This window comes from Mytilus edulis, chromosome 2 (assembly GCF_963676685.1).
Source record: "Mytilus edulis chromosome 2, xbMytEdul2.2, whole genome shotgun sequence".
Classification (NCBI taxonomy): domain Eukaryota; kingdom Metazoa; phylum Mollusca; class Bivalvia; order Mytilida; family Mytilidae; genus Mytilus; species Mytilus edulis.
In genome coordinates this window covers 72,624,545-72,645,133 of record NC_092345.1, presented here as the reverse complement: position 1 = coordinate 72,645,133, position 20,589 = coordinate 72,624,545, and the positions used below count along the sequence as shown (strand labels likewise).

At 31.8% G+C, this 20,589-nt stretch overlaps 1 protein-coding gene across 1 annotated transcript in view; it reads left to right on the top strand.

Annotated features, from left to right (window-relative positions):
- The first annotated feature begins 4,436 nt into the window (after window positions 1-4,436).
- Window positions 4,437-20,589, top strand: part of LOC139511007 (chitin synthase chs-2-like) — an 85,755-nt gene continuing 69,602 nt past the window's right edge. The window contains exons 1-6 of the mRNA XM_071297572.1: window positions 4,437-4,547; window positions 15,681-15,746; window positions 16,224-16,451; window positions 17,856-17,970; window positions 19,093-19,240; window positions 20,122-20,227. Coding sequence (XP_071153673.1) covers window positions 4,449-4,547; window positions 15,681-15,746; window positions 16,224-16,451; window positions 17,856-17,970; window positions 19,093-19,240; window positions 20,122-20,227 — 762 coding nt within the window. The 5' untranslated portion in view covers window positions 4,437-4,448. The remainder of the gene's footprint in view (window positions 4,548-15,680; window positions 15,747-16,223; window positions 16,452-17,855; window positions 17,971-19,092; window positions 19,241-20,121; window positions 20,228-20,589) is intronic.

Here is a 20,589-nt window from a genome sequence, read left to right as displayed (position 1 = left end):
GTGTATAGTATCAGTTTAATTGAAGTCTGGAGCTGGCATGTCAGTTAACTGCTAGCAGTCTATTGTTATTTATGTATTATTGTCATTTTGTTTATTTTCTTTAGTCACATCTTCTGACATCAGACTCGGACTTCTCTTGAACTGAATTTTAATGTGCGTATTGTTATGCGTTTACTTTTCTTCATTGGCTAGAGGTAAAGGGGGAGGGTTGAGATCTCACAAACATGTTTAACCCCACTATTTTTGCGCCTGTCCCAATTCAGGAGCCTCTGGCCTTTGTTAGTCTCGTACTATTTTCAATTTTAGTTTCTTGTGTACTATTTGGGGTTTAGTATGGCGTTCATACCTTGCTCCCTGTGCCTCTACATCAACCCTACCACCACGCCCACGTGTTCTATTAGATTTTGGTGGCATGACTGTATTGTTTCCGAGAAATCTCCGTTTTAATCAGAAACAGAAGGAATGGAACTATATTGATATGAAACACGATATTGACGGTATTGCTGAGAACGTAGTAAGATCGCGGTATGAACGTGGTATAATCGTGGTAAGAACGTGCTATAATCACAGTAAGATCGTGTTGCAATCGGATAACTCGTGGCATGGTCGTAGTGAGAACGTGAAGAGCGTAGAAAGATCTTTATAAGCGTAGTGAGGTCGCAGAATAAGCGCGGTGAGAACGTGGTTTAATCGTAGCGGGATCGTTGTAGAAGAGTAATTAGGACGTAGTAGCATCGTGAAAGCAACGAAAATTTAACATTTTCATGCCGCTCATACCGCGACCTCACCACGATCTAAATTTATTTTAGATCGCGGTGAGCGTGGTGCGATCGTGGTCTAGTGGGACTGGGGCATTAATAGGCATAGAAATAAAGAGAAACCATATGATAACCAATAGCAATCTCCAAGAGACAAACTAACGTTCATTAAGGCAACTAATATGATGGTCTGGATTCGGGGTTCTTAATTTCTGTATTCTGTGATATTTTATGCCATATTTCTCTATTCTTTATACTTTTTGACAATTATTCTCTTATCATTACATTTTAACACCATTATTCTAGCTATTTTATTTATTTCTTGGTCCATTGTCTCTATTGTTTATATTTTTTGTCCACTATTCCCAATTCCATAATCCCCCATCAACGACCTCTAGTTAATGTCACCTTATTGTCTTCACAAATAAGCAAAATTAATACCTTATAGGCTCCTAATGACAAACCAATTTAATATCCCAGTTTGAATTGTGAAATTGCGGAAATTTTGAAAATTAAATCAAGCAAAATACATTATCGTCCTCGTAGTTCGTAAAATACTGAAAGATGGATCTTGGTCATCAATTCTAATAATCTTGGATCGACCTTTCTAAACTTAAAAGTAATAAAGTTCACGCATCCATATTGTTCCGATTGCTAAAGACTTTTGCATCCGTCGACATTATCTTCGATTAAAGTAGTATTGATCTGATAACCGCTGTGCATGTATACTTTAACGACCTTTAAATGAATGACAAATGACAACATTGTCATTTTTTGAATGACAATTAAACTGTGTTGGAAAGATAACATAAATACACTTTCGTTTTTCGTTTTTTGTTTTTGTGAAATCAAAAATGAAAAATGAAAACACTTTCATTTTTCGATTTTAGTTTTTGAGAAATCAAAATTGAAAAATGAAAATACTTTTGTTTTTCGTTTTTTGTTTGTGAAATAAAAAACGAAAAACGAAAACACTTTTGTTTTTCATTTTAATTTTTAAGAAATCAAAAACGAAAAATGAAAACACTTTCGTTTTTCGTTTTGGTTTTTAAGAAATCAAAAACGAAAAATGAGAACACTTTCGTTTTTCATTTTGGTTTTTATGAAATCAAAAACGAAAAATGAAAACACTTTCGTTTTTTTTGTTTTTTGTTTTTGATATTTCAAAACGAAAAACGAATGGACGCAGATATACACGGACCCACAAGAGTAGTGCATGGGCTTTGGGCAGCTAATGGGATGCTTGCCACTCCTTCATTTATGCATGTGGAGCATGAATGAGAAATTGATTTTGAATAACACAATACTCATTTCTGCATGTTTACCCTACTGCGCATCATACAAAACAAATCCCAGTGAATGTGAGTGACAAACATGCATGCATGTTGCTTCTGACATGTCATAATTCCATTTTTTAATTATTAAAATTATATGTTGTTTTCATTTTGTAATAAAATAAAATTTTATATATTTGTTGCAAAACTTTTTTGGCTCAGTATAGTTAGTGAATATTCAATTATTTTGATAAGATAATAATCTACAACTGTAATTGGTCCAATTTTAAATATATGTAGTGATAATAGAATCTGTGAACCGGTGAATTACAATTATTTTATTTCACCTTGACAATTGATACGAACAATTATGCGGGACAATAGCATATGATTCATTTAAAATCGTATCTGTTTTCTTAACAATAAGAGTAAAACCCACTCACGTTTTATATTTTGATTTTTTTATGATAACATTGTCAACGATGAAACGTATATAAACATATCTTCAAAATGTATTGTTCCGATATTGAACAAGAGTTTATCATTGCAAATTGTAATGACGGGTTGGCGTCGCATTGACATTATTTCAAAATATGCTTTAAGTCAATTAATATATTGAAATACTCGGTGTAATCGTTGAAGTTCTTCATCAATAAATGAAAAAAAAACTTCTTGTTTTTCTTGAGTATCTTATTAATTAAGCACCAACACTATGCAACAAAACACAACACTCCACTAATTTAACCAATCAACAAATAGAGAAAACAAAGATGATACCAATGCCTTATTCCCAGATAACACACTGACAACCCCTGATGGCGAAATAGGCAAACATGCTAGGCTGCGAAATCAGTTAAAGATAACACACAAACCCTGAATTTTGTAAATTTCTTTTTAAAGTGGTTGAACATAATGCAAAGAATTTGTCTCATAAACGTTTTACAAAAACCATTTATAATTAGATTACGTTGTAAGAAAGTATTGTCTATATTCTTTTCAACATATCCTTGGCCAGTGTTTGTCTTGTCTAGTAATTTAAAGTACGATTATTCTATAAAAGATCAATACTCAACTGATTAAATTCTTGTTATGCTATTTATTTCTACTGGTCTACAAAACGACTTTAATGTTATACCATAAACGTGTGAATATAATGTAGAAAGAGTAATTAAAACCAATCAGAATCAGAAAATTACAGATGTTTTATAACATGAACCAAAAGCATGCACCAGAATATCTATGTAATCTTGTACCTGCTTGTGTACAAAGTACAACCAACTACCCGTTGCGAAATGGTCAAGATATTATTGTTCCATTTTGTAGACTTTCCCTTACTACTGAATCGTTTATTCCCTCTACTATACGTGAATGGAATAAACTTGATCCAAAAATTCGCAGTGTCGACTCTATTTCTAAATTTAAGAAAGAATTAAAAAACGATAGTCTAGTATGTAAAATTGAAACGTTTTATTTGTACGGCCCAAGGAAATTAAATATTATCTTAACGCAATTGCGATGTTCCGCTTCATCCTTAAACAATGACCTATTTAGAGCTAACATTATAAATGATCCCTCTTGTCATTGTGGGTCCGATATTGAGGATGTCTACCATTACTTTTTCGTTTGCCCAAAATACACATTATGTAGGAAAAACTTATTCGATAACCTTAACTGGCTATCTGAAAACTTTGTTTTAGATACAAAACTATTAATTTGCGGACACTTGGAACTTTCGAACGAACAAAATATTCAAATTTTCAAACATGTTCAGAATTACATAAAAAGGTCAAACAGATTTCTTATGCCTTGATAGAGCGTTATTATTGCTGACACAGGACGTCATCGTTGCCATCAATCCACAAGTCATCGTCACAGAAGTATACGATTTTTCAAACTTTCTTTTTCCTTTTTTACTTTGTCTCCTCTTTGTTCACCTATGAAAGCTAGTATTATATTGTATAAACTGTTTGTTTTATATGCATGTCCATTATATTATACTATTATTGTAACTTTATATTGTATTATGGAGAAGACTTCATAAGTATGATTTACTTGTGTCTAATCCATTTTGCTTTAATTCAGCAAATAAAATATGTTTAAACTAATTAATATGGTGTTAAGAATATTTTTAGGAATAATTGCACTTCCAAAACGACAACTTGCTATTTAACAATAAACCGAAATCACAACACGCATATGTTTAACTACAATGAATTATTAAGTGCAAAATTGAATACAAACATGCTCAAATATGGATCATGGATTTTAAATGTATTTTAAAATATATAATTTTTCTATACCTTTAACAAGAACTTTGAATAATTACATTCTTAGAAATGATTTAAACTGGGGTATTTCACTAACAGAAGTATATAAACGCTACATTCATTTGAAAGAGGTGCATGTGCGTAGAGGTATGGCTGTTAAACGAGAAGACCTATCATGCCTTGAGAAGTTTGACGCAGATTCTGTTCTTGAGGTCTTAAGGTCAAGATATGCAAACGATGAAATTTATGTAAGTACTGATAAAAAAAAGGATTCCATATTTTCTAAAGTTAAGTTATTTACTGAACCTATATTTAAAAATACTCATTATAAAAAAGCTCATCATAGATACCAGGCTAAAAAGGTTGTAAGCCAGACGTATATGTTTTGGTATACTATTATTATACGTTTTATCTAAAATAAATCGATGTCAACATCGACAAGTAAAGCATATGAAATGAACGGTTAATTACTGTATCTTTGGTTCTACAATATATTTAAAATTCGATTCAATAGATATTATACAATCAAGTATTTTCATCTTTCTAACTAGTTATGAGCGTTTATTTTTTTTTTAGAAATGTCCATGATGTTTTTTTAAACTATAAAGAGGTGTGACAAATTTTTCGTGCCCTTAAAAAGCTATATTTGACATAATTGAAAAATTATTATTATACATAAAAGAGGTCATTGGCTACACACATGTATTTTGTTTCCTGAATTATAATACATTTGACAAAAAAGTAATCTAAGAATACACAAGGCATGCTGCTGATGTCGTATGTATACGGAGCCAAAATCAAATATGAGAAAACTTTAATCAATCAAAACTTGTCTAGTATTATATCTCTAATGATTTACAATGAAATAACCATATTCGAACACAGGCAGTATTTCCATGAATTTTATTATGTTGTGCCCATAGTTTACATAATCAGTTTTTTTTATTTTGACAGAAAAATTGTTGTTCGTAATATTTTACACTTTAACAAATAGGTTGCAATTATTATTTATATATGTGAATTAAATTAAACCTCACGCATCAGGTTGTCCCAGCATTTTGTTTATCCTTTAATCATGTTATGATATTTTTTTTAAATTTTAACTTCAAAAACCAAGGACCAGAAATTCATTTTGTTATAACATGCTACTGCTATCCGTGGCACAAGTTAAACCTTTAGAAACTTCGTGTGCGTCTGAAACTACTATATATTAAATCAATATATAGGAACTTCCTTTAAGATTATTTCTTCTACTGCTACTGTTAAACAAATGAATCAAACGGCAAAAACAAAATAAAATCCAAATGAAAGAAAGGACTTATACATATATGTTTAGTCATCAGACTAAATTGCTGGGTATCATTATCACGAAAATACTTCACGTTGAAATAAGTTAAAAAAGATTTTTTTCTCAATGTACGTTAGACGCAAAGACAATAGCCCAGTGTGTTTTCTCATGATAAGTGTTATGCAAATATATATGTACAATAAAAAAATCACCAGACAGTATCTGGTGTCACAAACAGATATTTACACGTAGTCAGTTAAAACAACACAACTCAATGTAAGTTAACATATGTTACATATCAACTAGTTTAGTTAAAAATTAAAGAATATGCATGCATGGTGATTTGATACTTTGATAACGGGATTGTCTGATATAAAATATTTTTCTAATAAGAAATGTTCTTTTCTCTGTTCGTTTCCACTACTCTGTGTTGTTATCCTACTTAAAAACGTGTAAAACGGTGTATTTATTCTTACTGTTTTTCATATTTTGTAATTTTCTCCACTTTTTCTATTTGTAAATGAAATTATCTGGGATTTGGATTCATTTTTAATGCAAAAATTATCTACCTTTCATGTAAACTCGATTGGAGGAAAAATCTCCCGTTGATAATTAGCAAAACTAGCTGTTGTTTGGTGATAGACTTTTTCTCAAAGTCGTCTGCAATCAACTCGATATTTTGTTCCGAATTTTCTCGTATTTTTTACTTGAAACGAAAAATAATTTAATCATTCAATCTATTTGTGTGGTGACTCAACTTAAGGGATGAATGCAAAATGGCTGTTTATCGTGTGTGCAAAATGCATACCTGTTCACCATGTTACTGGTTAGGTGTTGATCTTAATCGATGAAACTAAATCCAGCATGATAAAAAATAAAAATAAAAATTTGGTGTCAAAATATCAAACTTAACAACCTCACCTATGGAAGTGTTCTCGTTGATGGTGTCTAATAATCAAAGCCGAATGCAGAGATTTTCATTTTTTACTCCGCTTTCGGTCCGATATTACTATTCCGACGAAGATATTGTTTTTAAAAGAGAGTTTTATCGTATACCTTAAACACTTATATCTACTAGCTATAGTCTAGTATGAAGGCATAAATGTATAAAAATATACATAAGAACCCATTCGAATGGGGTTTTTAGTTTATATTTTTTTTTGAATCATTAGAGAAACAGGTGTCGGTTTCACCAAAAAACGTATGATTAAGATTGATCGTAAGTCGCAAACAAATCAGTATACTAAAACCAAATCTTAGTTGTAAGTTTTTTTTTAAAACCGACTCCAGATTTTCACATAGTTTCACGTGGATTATCGGATATATCAAATCTCGATGGTTAAGTTATTACGCTCGGGCGTTAGAATTGATAATTTAACTATCTCGATAGAATGTATCCGATTATCCACTGGTATCAATGTAAGAATCTTTATGTATATAGTTTTTTTCAGTATATGTTACATTTGAAAAGTATTTAATATTTATCAGTATATGTTGCATGTTTATATCTTTCAGTATATTTTACAGATATACATTAATATTTTTCTGTATATTCTACAAATGAAACTATGAAAACAACACTTTAAAACTTGACGAGTTCGAAACGCTTCTTATATATATTATCATTTAACAAATTTTATAGAAAAGCTCAAATAACAAATGGGTACTCGTAGAAAAAGAAAATATCAATGCTCTTTCAAATCACTAATTTGTCACGATGGCCTCGTACTCTACGTTGATTGTTTATCAATGTCATGATCCGGTATACTTTTGCAAACATGCCAACAATGCAAAATTCCTGGAAATTTTACTTTGCAATAGTTAATTCATTTATTTTTCAATGCACAATAGGAAATTTCCAAAGCGTTTTTTGTTCTCTTGAAAGTTTAAATTCCTGTTCATTCTACCTAAACTAAATATAATGGAACACATGACGCGACCATTGTGCTTCTGTGTTATCAGACAGAAAAATCAATACATGAGTAACACTTATATTTATTATAAGTAAAAGATCGGTATTGATTAATCTTATGTAGACTGGCTGGCTTAACAAGTGATAATCGTTGTATATTTGATGAGGTACAAGTAGATGTAAAGCTGGTAATACCAATCCTGTCTGATTCTAGAAAGGAAAAACGTTTATTCGCCGTGAAGAACTATATAACGAAATGTATTTTTATTGCAATTATTTTTTCGCATAACAGTCCGTTTTCCTGTTTAATCAGATAAAACATTAACATGTTAAATACTGCGACATATGTCTGTCCAAAGCAATGAGTTTGTTATCAAGCGTATCTCGTTGGTTGTTGTTTGTCGTAATTGTTATTCTTTATGTTTAATTTAAGTATTAAAATGAAGATACCAAGGGAGCATAGCAAATCCTAAATAAAAAAGGGCTCATAACGACCAAAAACAACTACGATGAAAAGAAACAATACACTAAAACTAGAAGGTTGAATATGTTGTATAAATCAGGTCAATATTTTACTCAAAAGAGGTCTTTTCCCTTCTGAAGGTCAATCTTGAAAAGCATTTATTACAAATGCTTTTTATAACGTGTTGTTTTTGTACGTTTTACAGCATTATGTCGACACCTTTGCTGGTGGACTATCAATCCCTCAGCGATCTTTAGTATAACACACCATTAATACAATATCGTATAGACATTTCTATATGAAAGTAACAAAGTTACCATACAAGGATAGTATAGCATTTATTAATGGATTTAAACGAATGTGTAAGACATGTTCTTAGTCTAAACTACTTTCAGTGAATTAAATCATCTTCGGCGTATCTAGTTTACAAATGAAACCTGGTGGAAATAATAGCACTTGGTTGTGAACATTGTAAGGATGTTTTTATTGAAGGTCTTAGGTCTTCAACAAAATAACAGTACTCTCATATAAAGACCCTACAAAACATAATTATAAAATACTATAAATACTAGTACAAAGAAAGATAACTCTGATATTTTCGGAACAATAACATTTTAAGGTTCATGTGGACCCTTTGGCTTAAATGGCCGTATTTACACATTAAAATTTACTCTGAGTGCAGACAAACCAGTACATCTGGAACAGTTTTAAGTCATAGCATGCCCTAGATAAATAAATTTCAAATATGTTTTATGTTTAAAAAAAATTAAAAACTTAACAGGGTTTTGCAGTGTACTTTTTTTCATTCCTCAAGAAGGTACCAAAATAAACTAAGTTAAGAAACAACTTCCCCACAGTTAATAATTGAAGTGAGCTGTATTAATTGACATGGACAATAGCCTGACAACAATTGGTGATTTAAACTGTGTACTTGAGTGGACCATATCAAGCGAAACTCAACTGTTAATTTCTTTAAATATAAGCAATGCAATTTCCAATAGGGACCCTTTTGCAGCAAAATATGTACCACTTCTACTATGAATATTCGACTTAAATTGAAAGCTCATATGTACCACTGTTTTTTTCAAAGGTCAAAATAAGGGCTGTGTGGCGTATTTTTGTACGTTAACGAAACAAAATATATATAACTAGTATATGTATCCCTAAACAATATAACATGGATATTTGTTTTTTTATCATTTTGTTCACACAATGTTATCAATATAAAGGAATGTTTTGCGACTATCATATACGTGAAATGTTTTGTAAGTTATAAAACCAGGTTAAATAAAAAAAATATATGTAAAAAAAATGCCTGTACCAAGTCAAAAATATGACAGTTTTTATTTACGATTGGTGTATATAAGCTTTTGATTTTACCATTTGATCACGGAGTTTCAACTTTGATTTTTCTCGAAATTCGGTACTTTTGTTATTTTACTTTTTACTAGAAAAAAAAAATATTAACTGGAGTTTTATGTTGGAACTATTTGTTTTCGTTAATCAGATTCGATTAATTAATTTTTTTTTATCCAGTTAAATAAGTATGCTAATACAATAAGTAGGAAGTGCGATCTTTATTATTTATAATATGGTCCTTTGCCCTTTGGAATTTTATTGGAAGTAACATACGTTTGAGAATGTAAATCGTTCTGACATCTTAAACAATTGTCTCGTAAATGAATGCCGAAATCAATCATAAAAACGAGGATAGTGATGGACGATTATTCCATATTTTTATTTTCACTGATTTCATAATTCTAATCAACTGGTTATGTTACCAATTTATATGACATGTATTTTGTAATATATTTTTTCAGGACATTTATTTATTTATCAGTATATGTTGCATGTTTATGTCACAGATATACATACATTAATATATTTCTGTATAATCTACAAATCAATAAATGAAAACAACACTTTATAAATTTTATGCGTCCGAAACGATTCGTAGATAGCAACTTATTTAACAAAAGAAAAGTTTGATTAACAAATGGGAACTCATAGAAAGTAAAAAAATAAATATCATGGTTCTTTCAAATCATTTACTTGTCACGAGGTCTTCATGTCATGATCCGGTACACTTTTGCAAACATGCCAACATGCACAATTCTTGGAAATTTTACTTTGCAATAGTTCATTCATTTAATTTTCGATGCACAATAGAAACTTTTCAAAGCGTTTTTTGTTCTTTTGAAAGTTTGAATTCCTGTTCATCCTACCAAAACTAAATATAATGGAACACATGACGCGACCATTGTGCGTCTGTGTTATCAGGCAGGTATTGCCCTTAAATGGATTGTTTTACCCGATTTTGGGTTTTGAACAAAAGCTAAAGAATATAGAGAAAACTTAGACAGATTAAATGATTACTAATACTGAATTCACAAAACTGAGATTTTTTTTTCATAGAGTCCTTTATTTAATTCATTTTTGAAGAATGTACTTTGTTGAATATGCACATAGACAAAGGTTCGCCGGATGATTTGAGCATCTAGTTTAAAGTTAAACAATAATGCAAAGGCAATCTTAGAATTCTATTATACTTTGTTGAAGGTTCCAACCCACATTCTTTTCATAGTTCTTTTAAATAGGATATATTGAAGTAGTGCATATAAATAGAATATTGGTAGTGTATATAAATATAATCAAGGTGATCAGTGCATATACGTAAACTTAAAAAGGAGTGTTGATTTGTGAAGTACAAATATTTATAGATTATCGCTATTTTGTGCAATTTTCTTTTGATCTTTTTTTGTGATAATTTTCATATCATGCTTCTAGCTTGAGATGGAAAATTATCGCTAGAAACTAAGGAGACTACGTGGTGTTGCTAACGAAATTGACATGAAATTGACATGAAATTGACGACGTCGTCATAGGTAAAATAGCGATAAACAGATTATCATTGGTCATCTCAACTCGATTGCTTTTCTCACTTTCGCTGTACCAGCTCAAGCGAGAAAATCAATCTCGTTGAGATGATCAACGATAATCTATAATTATCGTTGATCATCTCAACGAGATTGATTTTCTCGCTAATCAATCTCGTTGAGATGATCAACGATAATCTATAATTATCGTTGATCATCTCAACGAGATTGATTTTCTCGCTTGAGCTGGTACAGCGAAAGTGAGAAAAGCAATCGAGTTGAGATGACCAATGATAATCTGTTTATCGCTATTTTACCTATGACGACGTCGTCAATTTCATGTCAATTTCATGTCAATTTCGTTAGCAACACCACGTAGTCTCCTTAGTTTCTAGCGATAATTTTCCATCTCAAGCTAGAAGCATGATATGAAAATTATCACAAAAAAAGATCAAAAGAAAATTGCACAAAATAGCGATAAAGTATTTTATCATCTATAACGTCATCTGAACTATGGTTGATAGTTGTTCCATTCACATATTCTTAATTTATATTGTATGGTATGAGAACGTTAAAGATTACCTGAAAATGAATAAATAGACATTTCCCTAATAATCACTATGCTGTGTAGTAGGTATCCAATGGTAGTAAAACAAAAGTAAAAAAATACACAAATACGATCAAAAACACACTCTTTATGTACAGATTTGTGAGGAAAAATTGAAAATTATGGTAACATAACTTAAGCAGAACGTAGAGACCTGGATACTTGAAAGCAAATTGAAACTTGTTTTTTTCTTTCATTTTTTTACATAAATAAGGCCGTTAGTTTTCTCGTTTGAATTATTTAATATTGTCTTATCGGGGCCTATTATAGCTGACTATGCGGTATGGGCTTTGCTCATTGTTGAAGGCCGTACGGTTACCTATAGTTGTTAATGTCTGTGTCATTTTGGTCTTTTGTGGATAGCTGTCTCATTGGCAATCATACAACATCTTCTTTTTTATATTACCCCTATGATTATATCATAATAGTTTATTTGAGGTCGTTTTTGACAGATATAATTGCTCAAACATTGTTTACAAAAACTCAAATAAACTTTTAATACGATTTCTTAAAATTTTGACCAATTAGACACAACATTGGAAGCCACTTTGCTGTATCTAAATTACCGATGTCAAAACGAAGTACGTTACTATAGTATATTTATAACAGATGTAAATTGCAGCTTACACTGACTATTTTGTATAAACATATAAATTTCCATAATGGCAAAGTGATTTGAATGGGATCACCACATGACGCTTTATATAATGAAATATGTCTAAGAATCGACAATTATTTGATACCTGAACTCCCTAAAGGGCATTAAATGGTGTAATAAAATATGGTAATTTCGATTTCTTCCATCCATCAGTATAAACTCGAGTTCGAGAAAAAATAATTCCTGATTTTTTTTTATGCATTTTGCGTTGCTCACGCTCTAATTCTACCTACCTACCTACCTAGTCCTTATTATGCCCGGAGATACATAGGGCAAGGACTAGATCTTTCCACTCATCTCTATTCCTTTCTTTTTTTTCTATTTCACCCCAGCTGATTCCATGTCCTTTCATTTCAGCTTCAACTCTTCTTCTCCAAGTTGTTTTGGGATGTCATTTCTTTCTTTTCCCCTAAGGTGTCCATCTCAGGGCTACTCTGGTCAAGTCCTCTGCTGGTCTTCTAAGAACATGGCCAATCCATCTCCATTTTTTCTGCTTCAATAAAGTCTCCATGTTGTTGGTTCCTGTTGTATCATGGAGGTTTATGTTGGTGATCTTACGCGGCCAGAATATCCCTAAGATCTTTCTAAGGCAACCGTTGTGAAAACTGAAGAGCTTTTTGATGTCTTTTTCTGTCATTCTCAAGCATCCCGCCTGCTAGTACACAACTGTTATATAGTCTAATTTTGGTGTTCTTACTGATTTTGCTTGTCTTCCAGATGTGTCTTAGTTTTAAAAATGCAGTTCTTGCTTTTCCTATTCTGGCTCTGATGTCTTTGTCTGCTCCTCCTTTAGATGTTACTATGCTGCCCAAGTAGATGAAAGACGAAGTGCAATCTAGGGATGTCCCATTTAAATATATTGCAGGAGGTTCTGAGGTGTTAAGAGGCATGACTTCTGATTTCTTGATGTCGATATTCAATCCAATCATACTTGCATTCTTTTATAACTTAGTGGTTTTGTTTTGCATGTGTGTTTCTAGATGCGACAATAAGGCCAGATCATCTGCATAGTCCAGATTTTCTAGGTAGGTAAAAAGAGTCCATCTAATGCATGTGTTGTTACTGTTACTGATGATGGAATTCATTACCCAATCGACAACTATTATGAATAGAAGGGAAGAACTAACACAGCCATGTCTAACTCCTGATTTTAATAGAAAACTGATGTCTGATGAAGTTCCCACAGTGCATCGGAATTCTGTATAGAACATATTGATAAGTTGTACTATTTTTGCTGGTTTTCCATAGCATCGTAAGATCTTCCATAATCTTTCTCTGTGTATGCTGTCAAAGGCTTTTGAAAGTCTATAAAGTTAATTATCAGTTGTCTCTGCCATTCTATGCACTGTTAGATGATGTTTCGTAGCACAAATATGTGATCACAACAACTCTTTCCTTTTCTAAAGCCTGCCTGTTCTTTTCTGAGTTTGTTGTCAATTGCTGTTTTAATTCTGTCTATTAGTATTTTGGTGAAAATTTTACTTGGGATTGGTAATAAGGTGATTCCTCTCCACTAATTGCAGTTTGTGAGATCGCCTTTCTTGGCCAGTCTTATGATGTTACCTTCTGACCAGTGTTTGGGTATCTTGATATTTTGCCAAATCTTTTTGAATGGTGTATGAAGAATGTTTGCTGTTAAGGCTGGATTTGATTTAAATAGATCTGTTGATAACTTATCGTTTCCTGGGGCTTTATTGTTTTTAAGACTCTTTACTGCTCTGATAATCTCTGATCTTGATGGAATTTCTATATTTACTTCAAGGTCATGTTCTGCTATAGGTATGTTTGCTGTTGTTTTTCGTTCTGGCCTATTTAATACTTCTTTGAAATGTTCATTCCATCTATTCTCTTGTTCTCTTTCAGATGTTATTAGATTACCCTGTTTGTCTTTTACTGGCATGTTGGTGTTTCTTTTTTTTTACCACAAAGTTTCTTCGTAATTTGATAAAGGTCGCCCGTTCTTTGCTCTGACAGCTTTTGCAGCCTCTAGAGTCAATCCTTCGATGAAATATTTGTTTATCTTTTCTTGTGGTTTTCTTAACTTCCTTATTACAGTTGGAGTATTGACCCATTAATTAGTCTGTTGGTCTATCAGAGTGAGTATTGCAGATCCTTTTCTTTAGCTCTTTCCTGTTGTCAATCAGCGTCCGTGTCTCTTGTTTGATCCATTATCTGTGCTTTTGGCGTTTGAAAACCAAGAGTGTTTCACTGGTCTAGTTTCTAGTGGCTCGTTTGTCTTTTTCGGCCAAAGCTTTGTTTGTAAATTCTAAAGTGTGATCAATTTAATGTATGACCATTTCGTTTAAATTTATTATTGTTTTCCCTTTTAAAAAGAATGGAGGTAGTGGACGACCATACCATAACCATATATGGACGTAAAATATTAAATATTAAAGAAGGACGAAAGACACCAAAGGGACAGTCACACTCATAAATCGAAAATAAACTGGCAACGCCATGGCTAAAAATGAAAAAGACAAACAGACAAACAATAGTACACATGACACAACATAAAAAACTAAAGAATAAGCAACACGAACCCCACCAAAAACTAGGGTTGATCGCAGGTGCTCCGGAAGGGTAAGCAGATCCTGCTCCACATGTGGCACCAGTCGTGTTGCTTATGTGATAAAAAATCCGGTAAATAATCTTATTCGGTAGGTCACATTCATGTAGTTACGACGTAAGGAACATATCCGATATCTTTTGTGAAACGGTTATTTCATAACGGTCAACATACTCGTGATGGCGTCCGTAAAATTTACGAAGGGATGATTTCAACTTCCCCATTTGGAACTCTTGGTTTAATAGCTTCCTTGTGAGCACTTTCCATTATAACTGGGTCTGCTTAAGTCCGGATGAATATACTACAAGAAATCAATAATGAATGTTAAATACTTTACATCATAATACAGTTAAGTATTTATTCAACTCTTTAGTGGGTTGTGTAAATAATTTTTCAATTCTTAATCAACTGATGATCCCTGTTTGCTCCAAATAAAACAAAAATGAATGTAAAAAGAAATTGTCAACATTGAAATCATATTTGCACGTACATTTTGAAAGTAATGATCAACTTTCTTCAGTATTAATTACAATTATTTTAATAATGCTTGATTCACAGTTCACAGATTCGAACATTAATACAAAAGAGAGGGAATGAACAGTTCAGAACTTTTTGGTGTTGTGGATTTATTTTAAATGCTTAATCAGAACAATAATGCATCCAATGTACACGAATAACTTTAATTTATCAATCTGTTAACGGAAAAACTGAAGACACGATATCAGTCAGTCATACTTGAACGCATTTTCAAATATGCGTTTCAAGTACACACTCAACTTCGCTTTTGTTCAAGTTCGACCATCAGTTTTCACATTAACAGCTTTTCAATTTAGACGCATTGGCATTATATTTAAGCGATATACCAATGCTTATTTTAGAAGCATAACTCTAAAGTAGGAAAACAAATCTGAGTGCTGACAAGTAGATCTGTTTTAGATACGTTGGAAACAAGTGATTACAATGTACATTTACTACTGCATTTTACCAGTATTTTTACTTTCTACATTTCAGACAAATTGTGGAGAAATTTTATTGGCTGTAAACCCATACAAAACATTGCCAATATTTGATAATGAAGTGAGTATTATACAATCGTGTAAAAAAGAAACGAAATAAAAAAAATCTTTTTGATTTTTTAAAACTGCATTAATATATAATGACAAAGCTATCATAATTTCCTCTACTAAAGACTCACCAGAGACACTCGCATAGAAATGTTAAAAAGGCAAAATAAAGTACGAAGTAGAAGAGCATTGATTACCAAATATTCTTAAAATTTTGAGAAATACAGCTAAGGTAATATATTCCCGAGGTAGAATAGCCGTTGTATTTCAAAAATTCAACGTTTTGTAAAAAGTTTTTTTTATAAGTATGACCATAATAATTATTAGTGATACCATTGGAATAGTGTAGTAGAATATATTTATGTCTCATCCTTATTTACCATACAACTCAAACAGTTACATCACATCTCTGCGCCCAACAAATAAGACCTGGTCGGTTCAAGTTAAATTTATTGCGTAAGGTATAAAATGCTTCATTTATTTGTTTAAGAACCATGAACAATACGACTGGAAAAGATTTGAAGCAAACATGCCACCGCATATTTTCAATGTTGCGGCTCGTGCATACCAAAGAATACAGGAAGCAAAAACTAATCAAGTCATTCTTGTCAGTGGAGAATCCGGAGCCGGTAAAACAGAAAGTACAAAACTCATGGTTAAGCACTTGGTTTACATGAGCCCAAATGGAAACGACGACTTGCACAACAAAATTGTACAGGTAATATGTTTATATTAATGATTCTTTTATAAAATGTGGTAATTACCTATAGAAAATATGCTGTTTTTTAAAATGTTTTACGATATAATTGTAAGATATATGCGTGTTAATATTTTCGTTTATATGTGTATGCCTGTGTGTATGTGTATGTTTTAAAGAGTTGGTGTAGATTTAACATCATAATAGAAGAGTGTGTGCACCAGGAGTTCAACACAATGGAATCAGAAGCTTGCCCCCTCTCCATTGATGCAGCTTATCGTGTCCGTTTTCTTAAAAATCCAATCATAAATAAAAACAACAGTTGTATACCGCGGTTCAAAAGTCATAAATCGATTGAGAGAAAAACAATCCGGGGTACAAACTAAAACCGACAGAAACACATTAAGTGAAGGAGAAAAATTACGAAAACAACAGACACACTGAAGTGCAACACAAACAAATGTCATAAAAACGGACATAACAACCGAAAGGAATCGTTTGAATTTAAAAAGGATAAGAATAACGACAGAGTAAGCGTATCTTGCTAGACACAAATCACCAACCATTTGAGAAGACAGTAAAATGTAAAAAATTTGGAATAGAGCAAAATCGGTAGAATTACAAATAAATCGAATATTCTGGAATCAAAATATCTAAGACCGCGACAAAATGTCGCTTGTGACTTCAACAAATTCATTAACGCTTTATACTTTGATTTGTTTAGAAATACCCAATAATAATACGATAACCTAAAACTGTTATCTTGTAAATCTAAGTAGGATTGAACAGGATCTTGAAAATTGTATTTGGTTCGAAATAAACGCATGACAATTGACCCTGCATCTTTCGATTAAGTAGTCTCCGAACTACTTTTCTCTATCTGCAATTATGGAATTCTCATGTAACACATGTGATATAACGGTGACTGACTGTACTATAAATCTAATATTCGATCTCTGATGGTACACTGGAGAAATATATTTGTTTCATTAATTAAAGATATTTGAATGCGTTCAAAATCTAGATATGCATTATCAGTTTGTATTGTTTAAAATTTGTATCACTTAGTCACGATGAACATGAATTTAATTTATACGAACCTTTGATTTGTTAACGACATCTGCTTACAAGTGTAAATATTCGAATAAGAGCTGGACACGAATTAGTTTTTGTTTTTACCCTTATACGGCGTAATTCAAACAATAATACATTAAATGGTTATATGCGATGGATGGTACATTAGTAGTTTATATATGCTTCTTATTGTTGTTTTCTAGTCCTAGATGCATGCATGGCGACAAACCCTCAGTTATTATTTTTTTGAATTGGTGTCTTCACCGTGCATGTCTGATATACTATAAATGTAAATACGCTAGGTTTTGACACTTTTGTCGTGTCTCAATATTTGTATAAATTTTGTTTCAGGTTAATCCACTTCTGGAAGCCTTTGGAAATGCACAGACAATAATCAACGATAACTCCAGTCGATTTGCTAAATTTTTAGAACTCAGCTTTGACGAGAGCGGACAGGTTATCGGAGGTATTTGATATTTTATTTTATTAATAGAATAGTTTAAAAAGGAATTATAATTGTTCAAACTATTGAAAGTAATTGAATTTGCTCTAGGTGTGTCGCTTTTAATATGAAGCACACAGCACCTTTTTAATCTCAACATGTGCTACAGGAAGAGAGAAATCCATTAAAACGCGACTAAACCAAACGTTAGACTTCGCAAACAAACGGAACGAATGGGAACAAATTGTCATATATAACAATTTGCAATCCATAATTGTGAAGACTGATTTACCAAATTCAATCCCTTAATGATATAAAAAGATAATACAAAAGTCGTATCTATAAACATAGAATGAATAAAATTAAAGGAACGTAAAATTAGAATCTGCTAAAAAAAAAGGATGCATAAAATACAAAATAAAAGGCTTCAAGAAATATAGAAATATTTAAATACAGAACTAGATAATAACAATTCATTGGGTAGCCCCTAAATGTCCCTGTCATAGAAGAAAAAGTTGGGGGAAGAGGGAGGGGGGGGGGGGGGTGTTAAAAAAAACTAAAAATGTTTTACCTGTCATCTCGGGAATATGACAGTTGTTGTCCATTATTTTGATGTGTTTGAGCTTTTTATTTTGTCTTTTGATTAGGGACTTTCCGTTTTGAATTTTCCTCGGAGTTATGGTGATTTTACTTTAAACTAGTAACGTACTTAAACATTAATCAATCATGATGACAAATAGCACAAACAAAATCAGTTAGTCCAAAGAATTAAAGAAATGAAGGTGCATTAATAAGTTGATGAATACGGCAAAAAGAAGTTTTTAATAACTTTTTGAATTATCCCTTGTAAGTAGTTTTGACAACCCTATTCGTCTTACATTCTAAGATTATTCGAAACGCGACCATACTGAAAGTTTTATAAAACTCATACCAAATAAGATGTATCCTTTCGAATGATACACGTATATATCAGTACAATGAATTATATGCAGCAGGTAACACAACCATTAATAAAATTTTGAAAAAAGTTTATTTCATATCTTGAGTTTCAGCACATTGCCATTTTACGAAATTTTGTTTAACATTCTTTATTCAGTTGCTTAATGGAACAATAACATAGCCAACTTTATAACACATCTTTTCTAGCTGCAATTCGTGACTACATGTTAGAAAAGGCAAGAGTTGCTACTTGCAATGAAGGTGAAAGAAATTTTCATATTTTCTATTACCTGTTTGCTGGAGCCAGTAAACAACAACTGAGCGACCTTAATTTGTCGGAAAGCAAAAATTATAGGTATGTATAATTATAGATCTAGTATAACAAAAAAATAGAAAAAAAAAAAAATACGAATCAAGTAGATTTGTTGGTTATGAAGACATACTCTCTCAATCAAAATATTTGAAAACTGGAGCTGGCATGTCAGTAAATGGTAGTAGAGCCTTGTTAGTTGGTGTATCATTGTCTTTTTGCTAACTTTCTTTAAAATTTATAGCCTTCTCTGACATCGGACTCTGACTTCTTTTTAACCGAGCCTTACTGGTTTTTTTTTATTGCTGAGTGTTTGTTTATTACACATTGATAAGGGATAGGGTTGAGCTTTCAAAAAACATGTCCAACCTGCCGCATTTTTTTTTCGCCCGTTTGAAGTCAGAAGTCTTTGACCATTGTTAGTCTTGTTTTTTTTTCATATTCAGTATTTTCATATATTTTTGAATTTCGTGTATTGTCCATCATTTTCATTGAATACATTCACATTTTGTCTCTTTGACAAGTTCACCATTACCATTCTCATTAAACTAATTATATTTTGATTGATTTAGGAACATTCAAATACGACATGATATACGATGGTCTGTTTTGTAGGTTTTTTTTTAAATTTTAATTTTTAAACAAGAACAGAGAAATAGATTGTTTTTCAACTTGAAACAAGTTAACAGATGTATAGATACTTTTTGGCATAAGTCACATCGTGATTGTTATCAGACTCGGCTCAGTTATGTTACAATAATTAAAATCTGCATATATAATAACAACTTTGTTTTCGGAAGGGGAACGGCGGATAACGGGTAAGAGGAATAAAACTTATATGATTGTGATATCGTTGTTTTTGGTAGCAGTTGCAGTTTAAATTTTATTTTTTTTTAAAGTAAAGGATAAGAATTATTTTTTTTCAGGATCATGAAGGGTGGACGTCTCAAATTGTTGGAAGAAAAACCGAAATACAGAGAAAAATACACACAACAGATGGATGCCTTGAAAAGGATAGGCTTCGATGATGATGTTTGTAGTGATAAAATGTTCTTCATTTTGAATGACAATTTTCATTTAATTGTTAACTTTGCTATTACTTTCGTAATTTTGATTGGTCAGATCTATTGTGTTCCTAATTTTTAGGAAATATACCTTATCACAGTTGACCAAGTGATTGCGACAAACACCATTCATTAAGGTTTCATTTCTGTGTTTATAGACCATGCACTTTCAAATAGGAATTCCTTTTGCGGCTTAAGCTGTGCCACTATGACGTTGTGTTTAAAATCATATCCCAGAATGGAAAACTTACATGCACTACTATTATATTCAAAGATCAATACATAGGACTTGGGCGTTATTTATATGCTCGAAACTACCCCTACCTCAAC